Source organism: Scardinius erythrophthalmus, assembly GCF_964197995.2.
Source record: "Scardinius erythrophthalmus genome assembly, chromosome: 9".
NCBI classification, from domain to species: Eukaryota; Metazoa; Chordata; class Actinopteri; order Cypriniformes; family Leuciscidae; genus Scardinius; species Scardinius erythrophthalmus.
Genome location: NC_138229.1, coordinates 22,983,138 through 23,005,895, shown reverse-complemented (window position 1 = coordinate 23,005,895; position 22,758 = coordinate 22,983,138). Strand labels below are relative to the sequence as shown.

The 22,758-nt window shown below is 38.3% G+C and overlaps 1 protein-coding gene and 1 long non-coding RNA gene across 2 annotated transcripts; both read right to left on the bottom strand.

Moving 5' to 3' along the window:
* Window positions 1-704: 704 nt before the first annotated feature.
* Window positions 705-3,309, bottom strand: LOC308695256. The gene is made up of 4 exons (XR_014030679.1): window positions 3,192-3,309; window positions 2,987-3,045; window positions 2,628-2,793; window positions 705-1,206 (listed from the first exon to the last, which is right to left on the bottom strand). It is a non-coding gene; the product is annotated as an uncharacterized lncRNA (long non-coding RNA).
* A 7,523-nt stretch (window positions 3,310-10,832) lies between these two features.
* Window positions 10,833-19,581, bottom strand: inhbab (inhibin subunit beta Ab). The gene is made up of 2 exons (XM_081373923.1): window positions 18,874-19,581; window positions 10,833-12,263 (listed from the first exon to the last, which is right to left on the bottom strand). The coding sequence occupies exons 1-2, from the start codon at window positions 19,280-19,282 to the stop codon at window positions 11,461-11,463; spliced, it is 1,212 nt and encodes a 403-aa protein (XP_081230049.1). The 5' UTR covers window positions 19,283-19,581; the 3' UTR covers window positions 10,833-11,460.
* Window positions 19,582-22,758: the final 3,177 nt, after the last annotated feature.

Genomic DNA, 22,758 nt, shown 5'->3' with positions numbered 1-22,758 from the left:
TAAATTCCTGGATGCGCAAAAAAACAAAACAAAACCTATGGCTGTGCCTCAATCATGTGATTGGATAACTAGACAATCAGTAGACCAATCACATTACACATCATCTAAAATATTGTTTTAATCATTCTGAAATGCCTGAGCCAAAGTCTGTCATCAAGATGATTTGGTATAATTACCTCCCAGAACTTTTCACAAAAAATCAAGCATCCACCAGAATGCAAGATAACACAGCGTTTGTTATTGCATTTTATCTGTGCTCTGAGATGCAATTTATTAAGTATAGAAAAAGAGTCACAGACATCCCCAGTTGCAGCAGCTATTTACACTGCAAAATTTTTCGTTGTGAATTTACAATAAATAATTGGATAAATTTTGCATGACTTTCACAGTAAGGATTACAGCAATATACTGTGAAATATACTCACAGCAATTTACTGTAATTTTATATCTGTGATATTACAATGCATTGTTGTAAAAGCACAACTGTATACTGTAACTTCACAGCTTCAATGACAAAGCAATTACTGTGATATTACAGTACATTACTGGGGAATTACAATCTTTTGCTGTACATTGTTACAAGGCCCTGTACTTTTACAGTGTGTACTTTGAAAGTAATGTACAAGTTGACAATAATATACTGTGAATTTACAATCATTGTACAATTAACCCCCTCCCCCCAACAAACAACTCTGAGGTAAAGTCAATGTTAGCCCAATGGCATATTTATTAACAAATACATATTTTTCAATGTACAGCAGATGCCAAGAACTTCAAGAGTTCAAGAAATTCAACTTTCTAGTCATAAAAGTCAGAAAATGCAGAGAAATTGTGCAAACTTGCAATTCAACTAGCTGTGTCACAATAACAGTAATGGACAGGATGGGAATGAGGCCTTCATGGCAAGATAAGAGAGCGATGAAGGAATGTCGTAAAGGGGTCAGGCGCTCCTCTCAGTCTCAAACATTATAATGAGTCCACACGCAACAGCATTGTGTAAAAATCTTGTAGTGCAAAGTTGTCTTGAAAAATTACAAAAAGAACAAGGCTACTCAAAACTGAGCCTGACAACTACCGCTGCAAAAAAAAAACTATGATGCCCACTCAAAGTCAATAAGTTTCCTCAAAAGGGTGCTCACATGAGGGTTCATTGTTGTCCGCTTCTTGGTCTTTGAGCCTCTTTCAGGATTGATGCCCAGGAAGCACCTGTTAATAAGCAAAGATAGTTTCAGTTTCAAATAGACTTACTGTATTGCAGACAGCATTTATCAAGGTGTGCTTTTTGCTGTGCTTTTTCCCCACATCAAACCCTAATAGATTTATAATCCAAACTTGTTAGATCTTACTCTCACCATAATTTTTTTTTAGCCATTTTTAGCCAAGGTGCCTCAGGTTAGGTTTGCCTGAGGCAAATAGGGTTGATTTTCTACTATGAGAGGCCATATCAACGTGTGCCGCCACTGAAATGCATCTTCACACAATTGGCCAGTTGGTAAATTAAAACCAAACCCTGTTGAAAGTATGACAAACATATCCTTTTCAATAAAGGGCCTGAGAGCATTTTGTTCTGCTTTGAAAGAAAATTTCATCTACTTCATTCAATACATTCGCATTTCGCAATAGACGTTTCAAAATCATCATCACATAGCCTGCCCCAAAACAAAATAAATAGCTGTGATTGGACCAGCAGGTATTTGTCAGCATAACATGTGTAGAAACCCAGACTGATCTGCAGAGCAAAATTGAATGAGTTCGCGAGATCAGGGTGGTCTCACCAGGCTAGCCTCAGGCCCCGTCCACACTACTGCGTTTTAGTTTAGAAACGGAGAATTAAAACGAATACGATCGCCGTCCACACCAGCGTTTTAGCTGCATATTAGAATTGATCTCCGTCCACATTAAAACGACTGAAAACGCGTATCACGTGACCATTCACCAACACTGGGCATGCGCGTGCCGGTGTAAACCTAGAGACTTTCAAACATAGACTGTAAAAAAATGCTTTCAAACATCAAAATGTCATTTATTAATATGTATTTGTGTCAAAATGACATATAAACATGTTTTCCTATTCTATTTTTCTTGGAAACGCTTCCAACACGCTTGCGTGTCGCATGAAAAATAGGCGTCGGTTCTATATAGCATGTAGTGGTATGCGTTTACTGCGCGAGCCGCACCTGAGACGCTTCCAAGAGGCAGTTTCTTCTTCTTCTTACTGTAAGAAACTGTTCCAGCGGGTGGAGTTTACTGGTACTGAATATTACCTGTGTATACTCCATGACTGATGACACCCAATCATAGAGCCGAGCGCGAGCCTCTGCGTCATCGTTTCTAAAGTCCTCCGTTTTGACCCGTCCACACTAAAACGCCCTCCGGAGTTTCAAAACGAAAAACGGGTCGGCAGCGTTTCTAAACTTCTCCGTTTTGGGTCTCCGTTTTTGCCGTTTTAGTGTAGACGGGAGGTGTAAACGTAGCAAAAGGTCTCCGTTTTTAAACAAAAACGCGGTAGTGTGGACGGGGCCTCAGGTACCTCGTTTGTCAGCATTTTAGACCTCAAGACAATCATTGAGTTGGAAGCCTGTACTATAATGTGAATTACAAGATTAAATGTGATCTTTATAAAATACCTTTGAATGAACTCCAGCGTTGACGATCCAGCGGCAGGATACTCAAGGTTGAAGACGTAATAGCTGCTGAAGAAAGCAGCTACTCCGTGTAAAAAGAAAGGGTGTGGGCCCATCACGACATGTCCCTCGATGGATATAAGCCATCCAGAGGGCTTCATCATGTCACCTGAAATGAACAGATACAGCATTATGTGTTATGAGCACTTTGCGATCTGCTTAAGATACAAATGGCTATACAAATGTAATTATTATTATTATTATAATTATAATTATTATTACTTATTGTGGTCTTGTAGATTTCTAGAATGAAAACAAAATAATGAGTTAGAAATGTCGATACTAGATCAAAGTAACATTACCTTGAATGATCAAGCAGGGGCTGCTGGGGAGTTCTGCAGTATTGACCAGTGGCACATGGCTGTAACATAGTTAACACACAATAGCATGGATTTAGGATAAAGGATAAATATTGTTCATTGGTCAGAGGTAGTAAATCATGCAAGGTAAATGTTGATAATGTAATCACTCATTTTGCATTTTAAATATTTGAATAAAAAATCTTACATCAACTTCAAGCATCAAACTCTCTCTGATGACCTGGAAAGAAAAGAAAAAGGAGAAATTACACAAATGCAACCAAAAATAAGAATTTCAGTTTGAATGCAGATTATGATCATTGATCATTGTAATTTAATTTTAGCCGTATGTCAAAAATGATAGTGGTATATATTATATAGTGTTTTTTTTCTGTAGCACTTTGAGATTGCTCACTCAATGTAACGTGCATTTACAACTTTTACAATTATTATACATTCATATCAGGACAAGTGGGAAACCCTAATGTTAAAACCCTCCCGTTGTCGAACACGACATGAGACTAAAGGGGGTCGCACACCGGATGCGCAGCTCGGCCCCGCGCCGCGCAGCGCCACGTCTTTTAAATTCGAACACATTATTCTCTATGAGAGTACACACACCGGCGGCGCCTTTCGGCGTCTGTCCGCGACGCCCAGCAACGGCTCAGGACCGTGTTCAAAATCCTGCCGCGCCACAGAGCGCCATTTACATGGTTTTATATAAAATTTACATTTATAGAGATGTATATCTTCCTCTTACATTCTCATAGAGAATAATGTGTTCGAATTTAAAAGACGTGGCGCGGCGCGGCGCCGAGCTGCGCATCCGGTGTGCGACCCCCTTAACAGTTAGCTCAATCATGTTGTAACTAGGATATCTGCTGAAAAAAATATTTTTTCATGGACCGTTTGAATCACTAAGTTATTAAAGTTAAACAGCTAACGGTTAGCCCTGCTAATCTATGATAACCTTGACTAATTACAGAAATGTGCACACATAAATAGTAATGTTTGTCCCATCATTGGTTTTTATAAACTTTACAAACACCAGATTTGTCTAAACGGTGATAGTGACATGAAAAATTATAGCGAAACTCTCTTCATTAGCTACTAACATTACTACTATTAGCAAATGCTGTGAGAGAACTTTCAACAATTCTGGGCACTTGCTAACAAAATGTGAACTGTGTCATGCGATAAACGTTTATTTGAAAGTAAATATTATCATCATATTAAAATAACATGGGTGTAAGTGCTGCAAACATGTATGCTACTCACCTTCTCCATTCAGCCCGGAAATTCAGAAGAGGGACACGACCGCGCCTTTTCAGTTCAAATTCAAAACAGTTCGGTTATGTCATGTGACTTTCCAGGGCATAATTTCAATACAATATTTCACTGTAATAATACTGTTTAATGCTGTGAAATCCTTCTTTTTTTTTCACTGTGTTGCTGTGATATTACAGACCTTGTTGTGATATAACAGCAGGTTTTAGATTGCAATATTTTACTGTAAAATAAGAGTTAAATGCTGTAAAATCCAAGGATACTGTAGTTTTTACAGGTATTCATTGGGATATTACAGGGAAACTTAATTACAACAAGTTACTGTAAAACAATACTGTTAATTATTGTGAATTGCTGGTAATTTTTAACAGTGTACTTTATTACTGATACTTTGTGCCAGTTTCCCAGGAAGTTAAGATTTTGTTTTCTTGTACACATTTATTTTGTCATATTCCAATTTTTCTTAAGTTGAATTTGCAACTTTGGATGGAAACATTGCTTGCAAGACACTTGAATGAGATCAATCTTTAAATGTAAAAAAAAAAAAAGTATAGCCACAAGATGTAAACGATATGTGTGATTACAGGATTTTAGTGTGAAAATTGCTTACTAACCTTTTCTGTAAAGAGCTACATACAATTTTACAACTTTGTTTGTTGCCATAAAAACATAATGCTATAACTAACAACTGTAAAAAAAAAATAAAAAAAAAAATGATTTAAACGTCTTTACAGCTCAAATAATGCATACGTTTTAAACATGAGCCTGGTGAACTTGTTTGGGCAGGAGCATTGTCTTGTTGAAAAATTACATCTGATCATTCCTCTTTAGATAACAACTTTTCAATTTTGGGAAGCAAGCCATTCTGCAATATTCTGCTGCATTCGGAAGCATTAAATGACTCTTCACAGTGAAGTAGCTCACCAATACCAGCAGCTAAAAAGGCTCCCCACACAATGACACTCTTCCTCCATGCTTCACTGTGGTAGAGATGCATTTATTATTATTTTTCTCAGCAGATTTTCGAAGACGCCGCTCTGATTTCGAACAACTTCCCTTATTCTGCCAAAGACTTTATTCTGATGTTTTTCTGAGACAGCAATGGGTTTTTAAGTAATGCATTTGAATAAATTTTGCTAATTTCCTGACCAATAATTTGTGGTTAAGAGCAGGCCCGGAGTAGGTAATCAGCAGAATCGGGAGAATTCCCGGTGGGCCGCTTCACTTTTGGGCCGGTCGAGGATTGTTTTTTTGTTCTTTTTCTTTTTTTCTTCACATTTCAATGTGACGTTAGTAGGCCACACACGTTTCGCATTCTGACACCGCAGCGCGCAGCCTCTGCATGGGTTGTACCATGTGAGGGAGTTCTCCCCTCCCCTCTTATAGAGTTGGTTAGGTCCATACTAGCCCGTCTTTTCCAAAACGTAGGCTACCGCGGCACCGCCGGCGCCTACCGATAGCTGGGCCGGTGTAGCAGTCGATTCTGTTCCCTATCGGAATTCCTGTTCCCCCTGAACGAGCCGTGTCTGCTGACAGCGCATGCGTCAAAGCCTTAATAAACCTTAATAAATCAAAGCCTTAATAAACATTACATTGAAATCTGTAATAATGTTTTAAATTTGAAAAGAAATAATCTGGATTGAATTGACAGATGGGGGAAAATTCGCTTCTAATAAAAATAAAAACAATAAAAAACGCTTAAATTTCGGGAAAAAATACAATCCTTTTTTAACCTTTTGGCTTCCCGTACATCCAGAGTTGTGCTTCTTGCTCGTATTCAGTTCTGATGGTACGCATGGTAACTCGACAACTACGCATGATTTGTAGTATGATTTGCGTAAAGGGAACAGGAATTCCGATAGGGAACAGAATCGACTGCTACACCGGCCCTACCGTAACGGTACACGTCAGGGAGGATGGATGGGAGGAAGAGGCCAGGAGGTATGGAAGCTTTGTTTCCGCCACAGAATAAAACATTTTAAAAGATAATTGCGACTTTTTATCTCACAATTGCGAGTTTACATCTCGCAATTCTGACTTTATTTCTCAGAATTGCGAGATATAAAGTCAGAATTGCGTGAAATAAAGTCGCAATTGCGTGTTATAAAGTCAGAATTGCGAGATATAAAGTCAGAATTGCGTGATATAAAGTCGCAATTGTGTGTTATAAAGTCAGAATTGCGAGATATAAATTCAGAATTGTGTGAAATAAAGTCGCAATTGCTTCTTATAAAGTCAGAATTGCAAGATATAAAGTCAGAACTGCGTGAAATAAAGTCGCAATTGCTTATAAAGTCAGAACTGCAAGATATATAGTCAGAATTGTGTGATATAAAGTCGCAATTGTGTGTTATAAAGTCAGAATTGCGAGATATAAATTCAGAATTGTGTGAAATAAAGTCGCAATAGCTTCTTATAAAGTCAGAATTGCAAGATATAAAGTCAGAACTGCGTGAAATAAAGTCGCAATTGCTTATAAAGTCAGAACTGCAAGATATAGAGTCAGAATTGTGTGATATAAAGTCGCAATTGTGTGTTATAAAGTCAGAATTGTGAGATATAAAGTCAGAATTGTGTGAAATAAAGTCGCAATTGCTTCTTGTAAAGTCTAAGTGAATTATTATTTAACCTTTACATTATTTGTTAACCCATGGTATTAATACAAACTACACAATAGTAAGAGCTGAACTGTTGCTTCATTTATCCAATTTAGAAAAAGTGCTAATTTGGAATTCCACCATGGAAAAAGTGGGCCGGTCTTGGGCCTGAAACTCCCGGGCTGAAAAGTGGCCCCACTCCGGCCCTGGTTAAGAGACATTTAAAAGCTTTGTGTTTAGGAGTGTAGAGGAGTCAACGCTGTAGTTGCCGAAGTCAGAGCCAGTCTGCGGATTTTGGGCAGTCAGAGTTGACCGCTTTCAAAGAAATCCTGTAGTGTATGATGGGCACAGAGTCTGTTTGTTTTTGTTTCAGACTGAATCCATCCACTTGAAGAATATCAAACATGCTTGATATTTTGGGCCGATTTTAGAACAAGCATTGTTTTCATTTGTCATGCGTCTCATAGCAAAGAGGTGCTTATTTCTGCTTTAGTTTATTGTGTTCGGAGAGACTTTAAACAAATTCGACAAGTATATGCTGCCTAGTGTTTTAAAATCTGTTCAGATTTTAAGTCATGTAGTGCATTCCAACCTTTAATGTAAGTGCTTCTATAAATTTGTAAGCTTCACATTTCTGCTTTTAAATATAGGACACATTTAATTATCACTTGTTTAAAAAACATTGCACTTCGAGATTCGAGTTTCAATCTATCCTTTAGCCAAGGGTTTTTTTTTTTTTTTTTTTTATAAAACATAGGCCTATGTGTGTAACAGACTACTAGTTTTCACAACTCTTAAACAGGGAAATTGGCCAATATTGAATGTAAGCCGTCGAGACTCTGTAAATATGAATGGGAGGGTGCTGGCCTGGTTCAAGGCCACCATGTCTCATTCATGGGCTAAATTGTGTCATCCTGTCAGAGAGATGGTATATACAGAGTCCCAAGTTGTAAAAGGCTTGTAAAACACACCCCCTGTCTTCATTTTGACAGATGAGGTGTTAGTTAAACACTTCAGCCCTTACAATCTATACAAACACCCTTCTAAACACATTTCTTCCTGGAGGATTGACAATGCTTTACACCCACACAGATTCTGTAGATCCTGCGCCCTCCTCTCTGCCTTTATTCTCTTGTTGGAGGTATGTTGAGTTCTCCAAGTGCAAGTCCTTGAAGGGCAGGAATGCATGTGATGTTTATACCTCACAAGGTCTACTGATGGTATTCAATGTCAATCATAGATGGCAGAAACAGTTTGCAAGCAGCTTGTTTCTAACTGGAAAGTGAGTTTTTAATTATAGATTATTCAAATAATTGAATTCAACATTGCATGTTATATTTGTACGGAAGGCACTACCACCACAAGGAAATGAACTTGAACTCTGATGTGTTTGTTTTGGTTCATTATCCCGTTTTATGATTCCTGATGAATGTTGCCATAGAATATAGAGTTATCAACACAAGTAGACCAAACAAATATGTGATTGCCTTTTACGGCACTATAAAGGCACGCATGCCTGTGACGCATTGGATAAGTCACCAACAATACAACACATGCACTTTCAAAGGATGTATTGTTTGTGTATATATAGGCGGACAATTAAAAATTCATGTAAACACCCTGCAAGCCTCAAACGTCAATATGATCAAGAGAACGTCTCTGTGCAAGCCTAATTCGAAAGAGAACTGACCTTGACCTATATTCCTTATTGGATTTTTAAAGGCATAAGTTATATGAAAGTACTATGATTGGTTTGCATATGATCTCTGAACATCTCTTTTTGTGTTTCTATGGCGAGAGATTTATTTCAAATTATGATGTGTTGTGTTGCTGTGCTCTAAATGGCATGAAGGGTTTATGGGGAAGAGATTATGTCCTCCTCTGAGAGAGGCTCGTTTTCACAGGACCTGTGGGGGTTTTATTTGCTGAGTGATGATAGCGGTAATTACCTTTCTACCCCTGGGTCACATCTCTTATCCTGACACAGCAAGCCAGTGTGCTGACAAAGTCCCTATGTAAGTGCATATACCTTTTATGCTTTGACTATGTTAAATGGAAAACCACATACTTATAATACATATTGGTTTGTGACTTACTGTTCAGAAGTTTTTTTTTAAGAAGAAATTAATTATTGTATCAGCAAATACATTAAATTGATCAAAAGTGACAGTAAAGACATTGCATGTAATGTTACAAAATATTTCAATTTCAAATAAATGCTGTTCTTTTGAACTTTTGAATCCTGAAAAACTAATTATCACAGTGTCCACAAAAATAGTAATCAGCAGCACAACTGTTTTCAGCATTGATAATGATAAAAAAAGGTTCTTGAGCACCAAATCAGCATATTGGAATGATGAAGGATCATGTGACACTAAAGACTATGCTGCAGTAAGGATGCTGAAAATTTTCCAGCTCAGAAATAAATGACATTTTTAAATATATTCAAAATTTTAAATTGTAACAACGTTTCACAATTTTTATTTTATTATTTATCAAATAAATGCAGCCTTGGTGAGCATGATGAGACCTTTCAAAAACATTTAAAAAATCGTACCTACCCCAAATTTGAACGGAATAGTATATAGCTTCAAATCTGAGCCATGATGGTGGATTCTATCAAAATTACACTTAATCACATTACTTAATACAATCTAGCACAAATAAGACTTTAAAATAAAACTATTTCAGTATTTGTTATAAATATTATATAAGTTATATATATATATATATTTTTTTTTAAATGGTTTAAGCATATTCTGTGACAATACAATATTTGTTTCTTCTCAAACATTTCATTGCAAAAAAAAGAGAAGTACAATATTTGTCTTTTTCAACTCTGTATACGCTGTTAAAGCACACAGCACTGTTTTGTGAAAGTGGACTTTTTCCCAACATGTGCAGCATATGCGTAACTTTGTTAGCTGTAAGATAAAAATCAGGAAATCTCATATAAAGCAAGCTAGTTTAAGTTGTTTCTCTGATTCCTTACAATGCAACCTCCCATTAGACAGCTTTTGCATGGTTAAAATTGACTGAAAACGGCCCTTGAGGAGTTTACACTAGTTTGCACAGCATATGGTTTGGCTGCAATGCTAATATTTAGGGTTAAGTGACAGATTGTAAATTGATATATACATATATTATTAGACTACGTTTAGCGAGTGCAAAGGTAGCTTGCATTTAGTGTTGAAATAATGGTTATTATCTGGCCTGGTAAACACACACTGTTGACTTAAACCAAAAAGGTGAAGTTGTACAATTCAGCTTTAATAGTGAAGCAAAGAATACGCTGCAAAATAAATTAGATATAAAACATGACAAGCACATATTTTGATTTGTTCAACATATCACCATATGTTGCATAATTCTACATAAAACAGATCAAGTTCCTTTAGTGTCTTGTACTTTGAACCTGACAAAGTGGATTGCCATTGCCAGGACATTGTTTCTATCTCTCTCTTTACTGAATATTTCTGTCGAGAACAACGTTTGAAGGCTAGGCTTCAGGTCAGAATCTAAAACCTTTGTTATACATTGGTAGAGACAAACACTGTCGAAACACAGAGTAAAAAGGATTTTAACATTGAGGCTGTTTCAGAAAAAAAACAAAAAACAAACAAAAAAGTTATTTTATGTGCTATATTGAGTTAATGGTTCTCTATGTTGGCCATACACTGTTGTTCCTAATTTAAATTAATTCACAGAGCTGGACATTTAGTTGATTTGCTCTGAGAATGGGATGTGTATGGTCTTTGGTTTATTATGTGTAAGTTACAAATGTATAGTTCTAGACTAATATGGCAACTGGAATGCGGCCCATAGCTCTGGGGATCACGTGTTACGAATGTTGGCTTAGTGCAAATTTATATTACTTTTCATCAACATTCAGAATGTTTAGGAGGAAAATAATAATTATAATATAATAATAATAATATAATAATAATAAGTGATTAGTAGTAATAATAATAATAATAATAATAATAATAATAATAATAATAATAATAATAATAATAATAATAATGTAGTTTGGCTCCAGCAGCTGGTCAAACTAATTTTTGTTCAAGTATTTCTCATAAGAAGAATGAAATAAAAACAACTACTTCTTTTAATATGTACTAAAAATAATGTTTTTTTGTGTGTGAGAGAGAAAAGGGATGACAATAAAAACAATAAACAAAAGCTAACAAGACAAATAATAATAAAAAAGAAGAACATCCAGTAATAATACTTGACTTGCATAGAGTTGCATGTTTTTTCTGCTTCTCAGAATATACAATTCCACACTTCAAAATAAGTCTCTTTATTGCAGTGCAGAGAATCAGGGCTGACACTTTTGACCTATGCACCCGTTCCCTCTCAGTCTCTGTCTCTCTTCATTAAAAAAAATATATTATGCTTTATTCTCCTCCGTCATTTTTATGTGAAAGTGCCACGAAGACCGATCCAATAATTAGTCCTATTAGAATGGTCTGCAAACAAATAGGTTGCCCGAGTTGGCAGCTCAGAAGCTTGTGGGTGAACACAGATCGCCAATCCTCTGATATGTGCTTTGTACCAACATTTAAGTGTTTGTTAGGAGTTCATGGCATTTTATGAGCAGCCACACTCCTCCACTATCATGTTCTGGATGTCTTTCTTAATGATCTTCTGCTCCTCGTTGTAGTAGAGCATGGACATGGCCCGTAGGCGCGTAGGCACGCAGCACGACTTGATGTTGGTAAAGGGGCTGTACCCGCGCATCCGATAGTGATTGATGACGGTGGAATGGAAAGAGAGGGCAGAGCCTGTGATGCTGGTCACATGGCTGGGGCAGTCACCCTCGCAGTAGTTAGCGTGATATCCAGACGGAGCGATGATCCAGTCGCTCCACCCGATGTCCTTAAAGTTGACGTAGAACTGCCGTTTACAGCAGATGCGGATTTTGCCATCGCACTCCAAGCCGCGCTTGCTGCGCCGGTGCTGGTGCTCCTCGGCTGGCTTGAGCACGACCATGAGGAAGGGTCGGTGAGATTGTTCTCTCTCCTTGCCCTTGTTCCCCTCTGCGGGCACCAGGATTGGCACGGCACCAGCTTCGGCACACAATGGACAGGAGACACGGAGACTGAGCAAACTGCTGTCCCCGTCCAGCAGAGTCTGGACCACGCGGGGCACAGGTAGCGTGTGCCAGCCGCTGCGTCGTGTGTCCACAGTCTTCTCGGAAACCACCAGTTCCTGGGGTCCGTTGGCAGAGCCTGGCTCAACTTTGCCATGCTGCAGGAGTTGAAGGGACACCTTCGCCTTCCCTCGGCTGCCTTTGGCAACCTTAAGAAACAGCCACACGTTGGCCTGCTCCACCACGGACAGAGTGTTGCCCTCCTTAGAAATGTCAAATATCATCATGTCAGGGGCATCTCCTGTGAATGAAAGGCATGAGGCAATTGGTTAGTTTTGTATACATGGTATATTATGCTGTAAAACTTGATCAATTTATTAATGACACTCTCTGATGAGATACTGCTTAACAGAATCAGAGTACATAATGCCTGCAAATTGTTTCTGTCTTTCTGTGAGAAAGGATATGTAATCTCCACCATCTGGGATCCTTCGTCAACACCTAGACTCAGTCCATTTAAAACATTTCCTGCTCCTAAAATCCTGGCACTCCATTTGTGTACATAAAGCATGTATGTTATGACAAGGGCCTTCCCTATAACGTGCACATGACTGTCTGCTAAATGCCAGCTCAGCACCAGTAACCACTGCTGATTTACAGACTCAAGATTTTGACTCTCTTAAATGACTCTCTGCCAACCCCTCCTCAACAGGAGAGCTATTAATTCAACTGTTTAGTCAACATGTCCACATTAAATAAATCCTGTTATCTGATATAAAGGATAGTCAGCGTAGCTTTGAAAACACCTTCTCTAGAACTCAATCTTTTATAATGCTCGTCAGTGTGACACTGAGATAACTATCTAGACCAGTACAGTTGCAGGTTTACCATTACTCTGTCATCTCATATGACACTATATATAATAGTGAGCTATTAAACTAAAGAAGGGTCAGTTCAGTAATTTCACATAAGTCTAGACCATTTTGTATTGTTTGTCTATACATATGCTAGACTGAAGTCTTTGACCATTGTGATGAGTCTGGTTGGGTTTTTTTTCAGCATCTCGCGTCATGAGCTCTGTGTTTTTAAGACGCCGTTTCAACACCTCGCATCTAGCTGCTTTTGAACACGAGAGCAGTCCCTTATTCATTTGTGCTGTGATTGCCGTGCTATTATGAAAATCTGCCTGGATGAATTACTATTTAAAGCTCTCTGAGATCTCTGAGTAATTTTACTGGACTGTCTGTTCTCTTCATTGAATCTCACATTGTCAGAAAACTCCCACGAAACACTGAATGGACTTAACACATAACAGGATGAACTATTTTTAAAGCTTGAAGTGTGTAGTTTGGATGGTTAAATACTTTGTCCTATTCCAATTTAATATGCAAATACAACCATAGCCGTTGATTCATCCCCTCAAATATAAACACCGAGGCTCTGTGGCGCTTTCAAAAGATCTTTGTCGACTCAACCAATGGCATGAGTTTGGGGCGAGTTGTTGGGAACAAATGGTGTTTCACCTTTAAACTGAAATGAAAGCCAATATCCCCTTACTCTGGATTAAGTTGTCAAACAGATCAGTGAACAATGCAGTGCCACCATACAAATGTGAATCTGTTTGAAGTTTCCGTTATGCTCCCATATAACCGGTTACTTTATCAGTTGGAACACCTTTTTAATTCTGCTTTGAGAGTTGTTGGAAATTCTGGCAAGTAATGAAAAATCAAGAATACAGCTCATTAATTGCAGGTTAATGGGAATGAACAATGTTTTCCCATAAACATTGTAGAAATACTGCAGATGTTTTCTGAGAAAGAAACAGCACAGGACTAGTTTTTATTTGCAGATGAATGCGTCTCTCTCTCTCTCTCTCTCTCTTTCTCTCTCTGTGTGTCGCTATCCAGCCTGATCTCTTATCAGAACACCTCTTAACTCGAACAAGAGCCGCAGTGTGTGACCAAGTATAAAGAGTTGGCCTCCCTTTCCATATTAAAAGGCAACTGCTCTTTTGCCACTGTCATTTGTTTCCTGAGCCAGTCTTTCACTGTAGTTGTGTTGTCTTTCTTGTAGGTTTAAAAAAACGGCACGTGTCTCTGAGGTGACAGGGTCTGGGTGAGGAGGACGCTTCAGAAGCTTGTCAGCGGTACTGCAGATTCGGGGCGAAGGTCAACTGTGCCCGCTGTCACGTAACTCACTGATTTATTCCTCTTATTTGGACACTCTTATCATATTGTCTCTATTCTTTATCTGTTTTATATGTCGAAAGTTTGCTATAGTTGTCTGTGCACTGAAATATCAAGGACAATATTGTTTTGAAAATGGCTGAGTTGCATTTAAATCATTTGGGTATAATCTACTTTATGCACAATTAGCGTAACTAGTTGAGCATGTAGCGTATCAAAGAAAAGATTGTTTACTTAGTTACATTCATGCAGTGGGTCTTTTAATAAATGAAACACTGCCAAAAGACTTGAGATCACTCAGTAAACACTTTCTGATAATATCTGGACTAAAAAAAGCCTTCTTTTTTTATTTGCTTAGGTAGAGCCTTTATCAACACCAAACCAGATACCTACAAACTAAATGATTGACCTTTATTTAACTGAAAGCATCAGACACTACAGATGAAAAACAGTCACCTAGTAGCTTCCTGTCAAACTAAAGCATATAGAATTAGATATTGCATTGAGTTTGACATATGTGTGAAGGATGAAAATATAATAATATAAAATAATAGAGTAAAAATAAAGAAATAAGAGACTGTTTAGATGAATGCACAAACTTTCACAAATGATTTTCTTTTCTTAAAAAACTATTTAAAACTTTTACAAATTATTTTTGGGTTTTCAGCATCATTGATCCTTCAGAAATCATTCTAATATGCTGATTTGCTGCTCCAGAAACGTCTATTATTATTATCAATGTCGAAAACAGTTGTGCTGCTTAATATTTTAGTGAAACTGGAAACCATAATATATTTTTCAATATATTTTAAAAGGTTCAAAAGGACAGCGTCAGACTATTCAAAATTGATGTCAGTCAGATCATTGAATTACTTTAGAAATAGACTCAAAATCAATTGCTTTTGTGTTAGATAAAAAACAGCATCCACCCAAAACTGTTGTTAACAAGAAGTCTCTCTGTAGTTGGCTATATTGTTGTACCAGGATATCACAGTCCCTGATCACTAGAACAATCACCCGATGACCGCAGCACAAAACATATTCTTCACATAACCAAGTGTTATCTTGCATTTACCTATAATACAGTCTTGCACTGCTTTGTCCTGTACAACACACAAAGATATCACCTATCTGTCCTCTAATAATGAAGCCTCAGGTATAAATCATCAGGGGACAGGGTTGACACAGGGGTCAGAACAGGAAATAAATAGTTAACAAACATCCCTCAGAGTAAACCTCAAGAAACTTTAAGACCTTTAAGAGGAAGCTGCTCAGAGAGGCAACAAGCCAAGCTAACCACACCAGATCAGCAAAACTTTCCAAGATCCAGATCATCCATATGTGTGAAGAACTATACGATTAACGTGAACTGCTTCAGTGTGTCAGTCTTGCTCTTAATCCATACCTTCAGACCTTTGTGAGTGAATCACAACTGCTATAACCATTTATCCTTTTCAGAATACCTGGCACTGGAATGTCAGTAAAGGGATAGTTCACCCCAAAAAAAACACCATTTAAGGCCTGTTCACAACAAGGACGATAACTATAACTATACATATATCTTATTTCGAGATAAGGGTGAGTAAATGACTGAATGTTCATTTTTGGGTAAACTTTGTAATGTTTTTTTTTTTTTTTGTACATTTCAAACTTTCGATGAGTCCCTGTTTCTCAGACTCATCCAATCTCTCCGTTTCATGAAGATACTTTCAAAGAAACCCCGACCATTCCACACACCAACAGAGCAGCCCAGAGTAATTACTGGGCCCTATATTTTGATGAATGGAGCAATTATGGCCAGCTAACAGCCCTGTGGGTTTTGTATGGGATCGAACCACCCCATCCCTCTCCCCCACTCCCCGGAGCATCATTAACACCCCTGCAATCTCATAAAGGCTCGAAGGGGTCTTTTTTAATCTTAGGTTCATTCAAAAGGTCTATTTATAGCATCAAGGCATTATGCATGTTTATGTAAGCAAATGGGCACAATAGACAGCACCGTCAAATGTTTGCTGGCTCCTGGCGCTAAATGATGATAGCTGCAATTAACGAGCTGTGGACATCGTCCCATTAAGCCTGTGGGGGACTGTTGGTGGTCAATCTGAACATAAGAATCAGATGGGACCGCCAACCCACATCATGGCCGGTGCAGGTCTAAAGATAGGTCAGCCTTGTTATCTTTAGAAACACTGCTATATTGTTTTTGCCATAAAAAAACCCCTGATGCCATGAGATTGGGCCGCTTCAACCATCCGCTTCCGTACCCCATTCAGACAAATATTGTTAGCTTTTTTTTACAGCAGTGTCATGCTGATTTGTGGATCAGTGACATTGTTATAAATAAGTCATGAGGAACCAATTAAAAATGGAATGTACTTGTGGATCTTCCCATCCCAGACTTAGTCTATTGAACCAACTAGGACGTAGTGTTTGTTAAATACGGCTCCAAAAGCGTATTTAATAAGGAAGAGCATTGTTTGTGCCATTTTTGTTTTTGTTTTTCCCAAACACTCGTAAAAAATAGATGGCTGCCTATTGGCTACTCTATCATTAGACGAACGACACAACATGAATAGCATATCATCAGGTCAGCAGACACATTTTAGAGACAAAAAGCTCAACATTAGATTTAATATGAGCTGTATAACTCATTGTAAAATGAGTGATGCTGTGTGAAAAAGTCCTCCACATGAGTGTGAAAGGCACAGTTCACCAATAATGAAAATTCTGCTCTCATGTCATTCTAACACAAAAGACTTTTGAAGAACATTTGGGATCCAAACAACATTGGACCTCGGTAACATTCTTCAAAATATTTTTTTGTGCTGTGCAGACAACAAAGTCTTAGAACAACATTAGGGTGAGTAAATGATGACAGAATTTACATTTTTGGGTAGACTATCCCTTTAAGTAGACTTTAAGTGAATACTTGACATAGTTTGGATGCATAGCAAGATAAAGTGTTAATTCTGATACTAAATCGCTGTCTCTTCTGTGTCCTTTTGCTTGACAGAACTGAAGATGTTTAAGTGGCTACGTTGAATAGCTTTTAATAGGGGCCTCATTTCCTCATTTCATTTCAGTAGTGCGGCACCGAGAGCGCACAGTCAGTGTTAATACTCCACAGCTGCAGCGCATGTGTTCCCCTTAAGATGACTCTCACTCCTGCAGACCTCCGCTAACACCTACCTGAGTGCTTTTTAAAAGCACTCCTTTAAAACAGTAGTCTGAATGGAGCCATTTGTGGTGACATCCACTGTACATCATATAATACTGTAATCTTAAAAATGGAAATCCGCAAATGGACAGTCTTGACCATAACTGTGTGAATTATGTGAAACTTGAACAATTCAAAACTGAAAATTACCCAAAAAATCTGACTTTTTATCCATTTCACCTCATAATGGAGGCGTGGGTTTAGATAAAACAGTCCGACTTTATAATAACATTCATTAATGCAATATATAATGCTTAACAGTTCAGTTTGAATTCAGTTATATTAAATGTTTGGGTTTCGAACTAGTAAATGCATTACGTATCACGAAAAACAGCATTTCTTATGCTCACCAAGGCTGCATTTATTTGATCAAAAATAAAGTAAAAACAGTAATATTGTGAAATATTATTACAAATTAAATATGTTTTAAAAAGTGTAATTCATTCCTGTGATGGCAAAGCTGTATTTTCAGCATAATTACTCCAGTCTAATCAGTCACATGATCCTTCAGAAATCATTCCAATATCCTGATTGGATGCATGAGAAAAATTACCTATTATTGTTGAAAACAGTTGTGCTGCTTAATATTTTAGAGGAAACCATGATGTATTTTTCAGAAAAAAAAGTAGGCTAAATCGTGCACACGATTCACTAATTCGTTCCCTCGATTTATAAATCGTGTGCACAATTTACTATTTTGTTCCTTTGATTTGCAATATCGTGCGCATGATTTATAAATCGAGGGAACAAATTAGTAAATCGTGCGCACAGTTTACTTTTTTCTTGTATGTCATGTGTGAGGCTCTGTAGAAAACAGTTGTGCTGCTTTAATATTCTTGTGGAAATGGTGATGGTTCAGGATTCTTTGGTGAATAGAAAGATCAATGTGTCAATGTTTTACATTTATTAAATTTATTAAAGCATTTATTACATTTAAATCTTTAGTAACATTATAAATGTCTTCACTGTCACGTGGTATGATCAATATGCATCCTTGATGAATAAAAGTAATATTTTTTTTAAATCTCTGGTATCATTGTTTCCACAAAAATGTTACGCAGCAAAAACTTTTTTTAAAATTGATAGTTATAATAAGAAATGTTTCTTGAGCAGCAAATCAGCACATTAGAATGATTTCTGGATCATGTGACACTGAAGACTGGAGTAATGATGCGGACAGGAATAAATAACAATGTAACATTTATTAAAATTGAAAACAATTATTTTAATTTGTAATAATACTTGACTGTTTTTACTGTATTTTGATGAAATAAATGCAGCCTTGGTGAGCATAAGAGACTTCCTTCAAAACCATTAAAAATTGTAATGTTTCCAAACTTTTGACAGGTATATATTAATTACATTGATATTGGTGTTGCCAAGCATCATAGCAATTCATTGCATGTCACAGTTTCTCTACTGTCTAGCCCAACAGGTGAGAGTTAATCACTTAGCACCGCATTAACACATCATCACATGTCCTCATAAGGCACTAAAGCATCCCTCACCTGGCTCGGCGAAGGTGATGATCTCAAAGGGCTGCTCCTCAGGTTGCTCACGGTCCCCCAGCCCTCCTCCGTCTCCCTCTATCTCCACCGTGCCATCCTCACCCACCCGTCCCACGTGTAGCTTGCGGATGGCGTTGAGCAAGGCGGCGCGGGGCACCGGGTGTGTGACATTGGGCCGGGTGTTCAGATGCAGCATGTTGAGGATGTGCCTCTTGACCGCCTCCACCATGTCGGTCTGCTCCTCCGAGTCCTTCTGCCTCTGGGCTAGTGCGCAGGACGGGCAGGGGGTCACGGGATCATCTGGCTGCCCCGCACCTTGAGAGCCGCTCTCGGCCGGCGTGGGCGAACAGCCCCCTGACAAACAGCCGGAGAGCAGCAGCAGCCCTGTCACGAGCGTGAGAGAGGACATCCTGAGTGACGGCAGACACGCAGCTCGGTCCTGTTCTGCTCCGCTGCCAAGATCAGAGTCACTGGGCTGGCTTGTTTGTCAAATCGATACGGAAAGTGGGAGCCAGTCCAAAATAATCCTTATCTGAATGGAGCGGTCATGGTGATTAAAAGTTGAAGAGGGCTGAAGGAAGCGCTGCTGGTGCTCTCTCTGGGCTCGTCCTGCAGGTTGATGAGCTCCGGGTCGGTGTCCGTGCAGCAGAGCTCTGGAGAAACCTGACGATGCACTGCTGCCCGTGCCGGAGTTGAATGGTTGAGTGGAAAGTGGGCAGGGTTAGACAGTTCTCTGACTCTTTCTTCAGCACTCTCTCCCTCTCTGGCTTCTCAGTGTTTGTCCCCTCTCTCTTTCTCTCTCTGTAATTATACCTTCCTCCTCTTCATCCCTCCCTCTCACTTTATTACAATCTTTCTCACTACTGACTCACTGACTTTTTCATCTCCCTCCCTCCCTCTCGTTCACTCTCTTCAGTGACTCCTCCAGTAACATGTACCATTTTTTTTTTCCTCCGGAGAATCTAAGTTGCTCTTACGCACTCTCTCTCTCTCTCTCTCTCTCTTTTTTCCCACCAATCATTCATCTCTCCAGCCATCAATCCGTCGGCACCTGTTGTGCAGGCTGGCTAACTGTGTGGAATAATGTCATGAGGAGGGAAAAGTCGTGGGTTCAACATGATTATCATGGCTATCTGTGTGCATAAAACACACGTGTAAACACACCGAACGACTCATTCATGCTCAAGTTAGGCGCACGCACAGCATACGGACACGCTTTTCGTAGAAAAAGACATGGGAAGGTAATGAGGCTCTTCTTCTACATCAAATGAGCATTGAAAATGCCAAAACTGTTATATTTAATAAATCATTCAGTCAGGACTAACATTTATAAGAATTTCAATTTTCTTTAAACACATTGCTGCCAATGTAAATTAGAATCCTACATTAATCTTTTTTTTATTTCATGTCTGTATCTATAACATCATAGTGATGCATGGCAGTGACATCACTCGACTCCCTCTTGTGGTTGTAACACGTGCATTCTCTATCATTTCAAATGATTTTAAGCACTTATCCCACAATACAGTAAACTAGGCAACAAAAAAACCCCAGAACAATTAAGAGAAAAAAACCCTAGAAGGCGATTTAGCACAGGAATGTTCATGACTGCAGAACAGACATACCGCAGCGTTTCTCCAGATGTTTGTGGAGTTCAGACCTCGCGCCTCCAGAGACCAATGAGGGCTGTTAGTCAGCCACGATGTGTGTGCGTCAGACAGATGCACGCTTTCTCACCTTTCATTCCTTGGCTCCTGTGAACAAACATTACTCACAGAATAACACAGTCCCTCCTGTGCTTCACTTTTAAAAACACTCAATCATGATGGCTGTAGGTGAAAGTCAAAGTCAGGTGAGCTATAGCAACCTTATGAACCACACACACACTATCATTCGAAGTTTGCATAGGTAAAAATATCTAAAATGTTTTTGAAAGAAGTAGCTTATGCTCACCGAGGCATCATTTATTTGATCAAAAATACAATAAAAACAGTGATATTGTGATATGTCTCTCATTACTCCAGTCTTCAGTGTCACATGATTTTCCGGAAATCATTCAGATATGCTGATTTGCTGCTCAAGAAACATTTCTTATTATTATCAATGTTGAAAACAGTTGTGCTGCCTAACATTATTTTGTGGAAACTGGGATACATTTGTTGAATAGAAAGTTAATTTTCTTCATAAAAGAACATTTTGTTACCGTCACTTTTTTATTTATTTAATGTTTCTTCTTCTAAAAGAAGAAAAAAACTTACTGACCACAAACTTTTAAATTGGTAGTATATAGTCTGTTTATATCTAAAAAAAAAAAAAAAAAAAATCAGCCAAGATGTCTTGTTTTGATTTAAGAGTGTATTGTGGACGCTGGCAAAAATTTTGAAGTAGGGCTAATAAATTTTTTTTTAAAAAAGACTCAATCTAATAGTCATTAACAGCTTAAAGGGATAGTTCACCCAAAAATGAAAATCGTGCCATCATTTACTCACCCTCAAGTTGTTCCAAACCTGTATGAATTTCACAAAGATATTTTAAAGAATGTTTGTAACCAAACAGTTTTCCCATACTATGGAAGTCAGTGGTGCTGACATTCTTCAAAATATCTTCCTTTGTGTTCAGCAGAAAAAAAGAAATTCATACAGGTTTGGAACAAATCGTTAGCCTCATAGCATAATTGCCTAAGTCATATTTAAAAAAAAAAAAAAAAAGACAGGCAATTACGCTATGAGGCTAACGAAATTGAGGGTGAGTAAATGACGACACAATTTTCATTTTTGGGTGAACTATCCCTTTAAAGAGAGAGTTCGACCAAAAACGAAATATCTATTCCTGGTCTTGTTAACACTTAGAAAGGAACACAACACTCCAATAGATCCTTCTCAACTCTTAAACACTTATTCTTAGCATTGCCACATGTTCGCCTGGGCAGCGTGTGTGGTGAGTTTGCTATTTCTGAAGGTTCCCATAAGGTGGTGTCATCACACATCCTACTGCCTGCCATGCCTCCTCTCTCTATAGATGACACATAGAGGGACTCTGGGAATGAGTAAGACAGGCTTCATCATCTGTGCATTCTCACGTGTTTCGACTTCTGTATCGTTTTACAAATGCGTATATCATTCCTTCGACAACTTTAATCAAACCCACAGGCCTTTTTAGTTCTTTCCTTATCTGGAATTCAGAACACAAATGACAACTATTCTCTGAAAGCTGTTAAAAATGGCTCTTTGCTGTAGTATTCGTGCTCGTGTTATGGTATGGTGTCATAACTGCGTCTGATGATGTAAGAAGATGTAAGTAGTTGGTGTGTGTGTGAGTTTTGGCAGGATAGTCCTCACCCACTACTACACTTCTGTATTAGTCAGGCCTCGCTGAGTGACGCTGTGGTACTGATGGTAGGCGGGATCCCTCGCTCTTTCTCTTCATCACTCTACCTGCTCCACCAGACGCTGATCATCACCAATGAATCACCTGCAGTCATGTTTGCAACTTTCACTGCCAACTGCCTCTGCATCTCCTGAAGCAATCACGTTTTTACATGTGTCCGTGAGAGATTCTCTGTCAGAATGAGTAACAGTTAGTTTTCCTCAAACTTCCTAAAGTCCTTGTAAACTTGCTGCTCAATGCAAACAGCCAGTCATTTTAGAGATTATACTAGATAGTCGTTTAACACATGTATACTATGGTTTTGGTTCAAAGTTTGTTTTTGAAAGAAATTAAAACTTTTACTCAGCAAGGATGCATAAAATTGATCAAAAGTGATAGTAAAGACATTTAGTGTCACTAAAGTTTCCCTTTTCAAATAAATGCTGTTCTTTTGAACTTTCTATTCATCAAAGGATCCTGAACAAAAAGTTGAAAACAGTCCAAAATTGATAATTATAA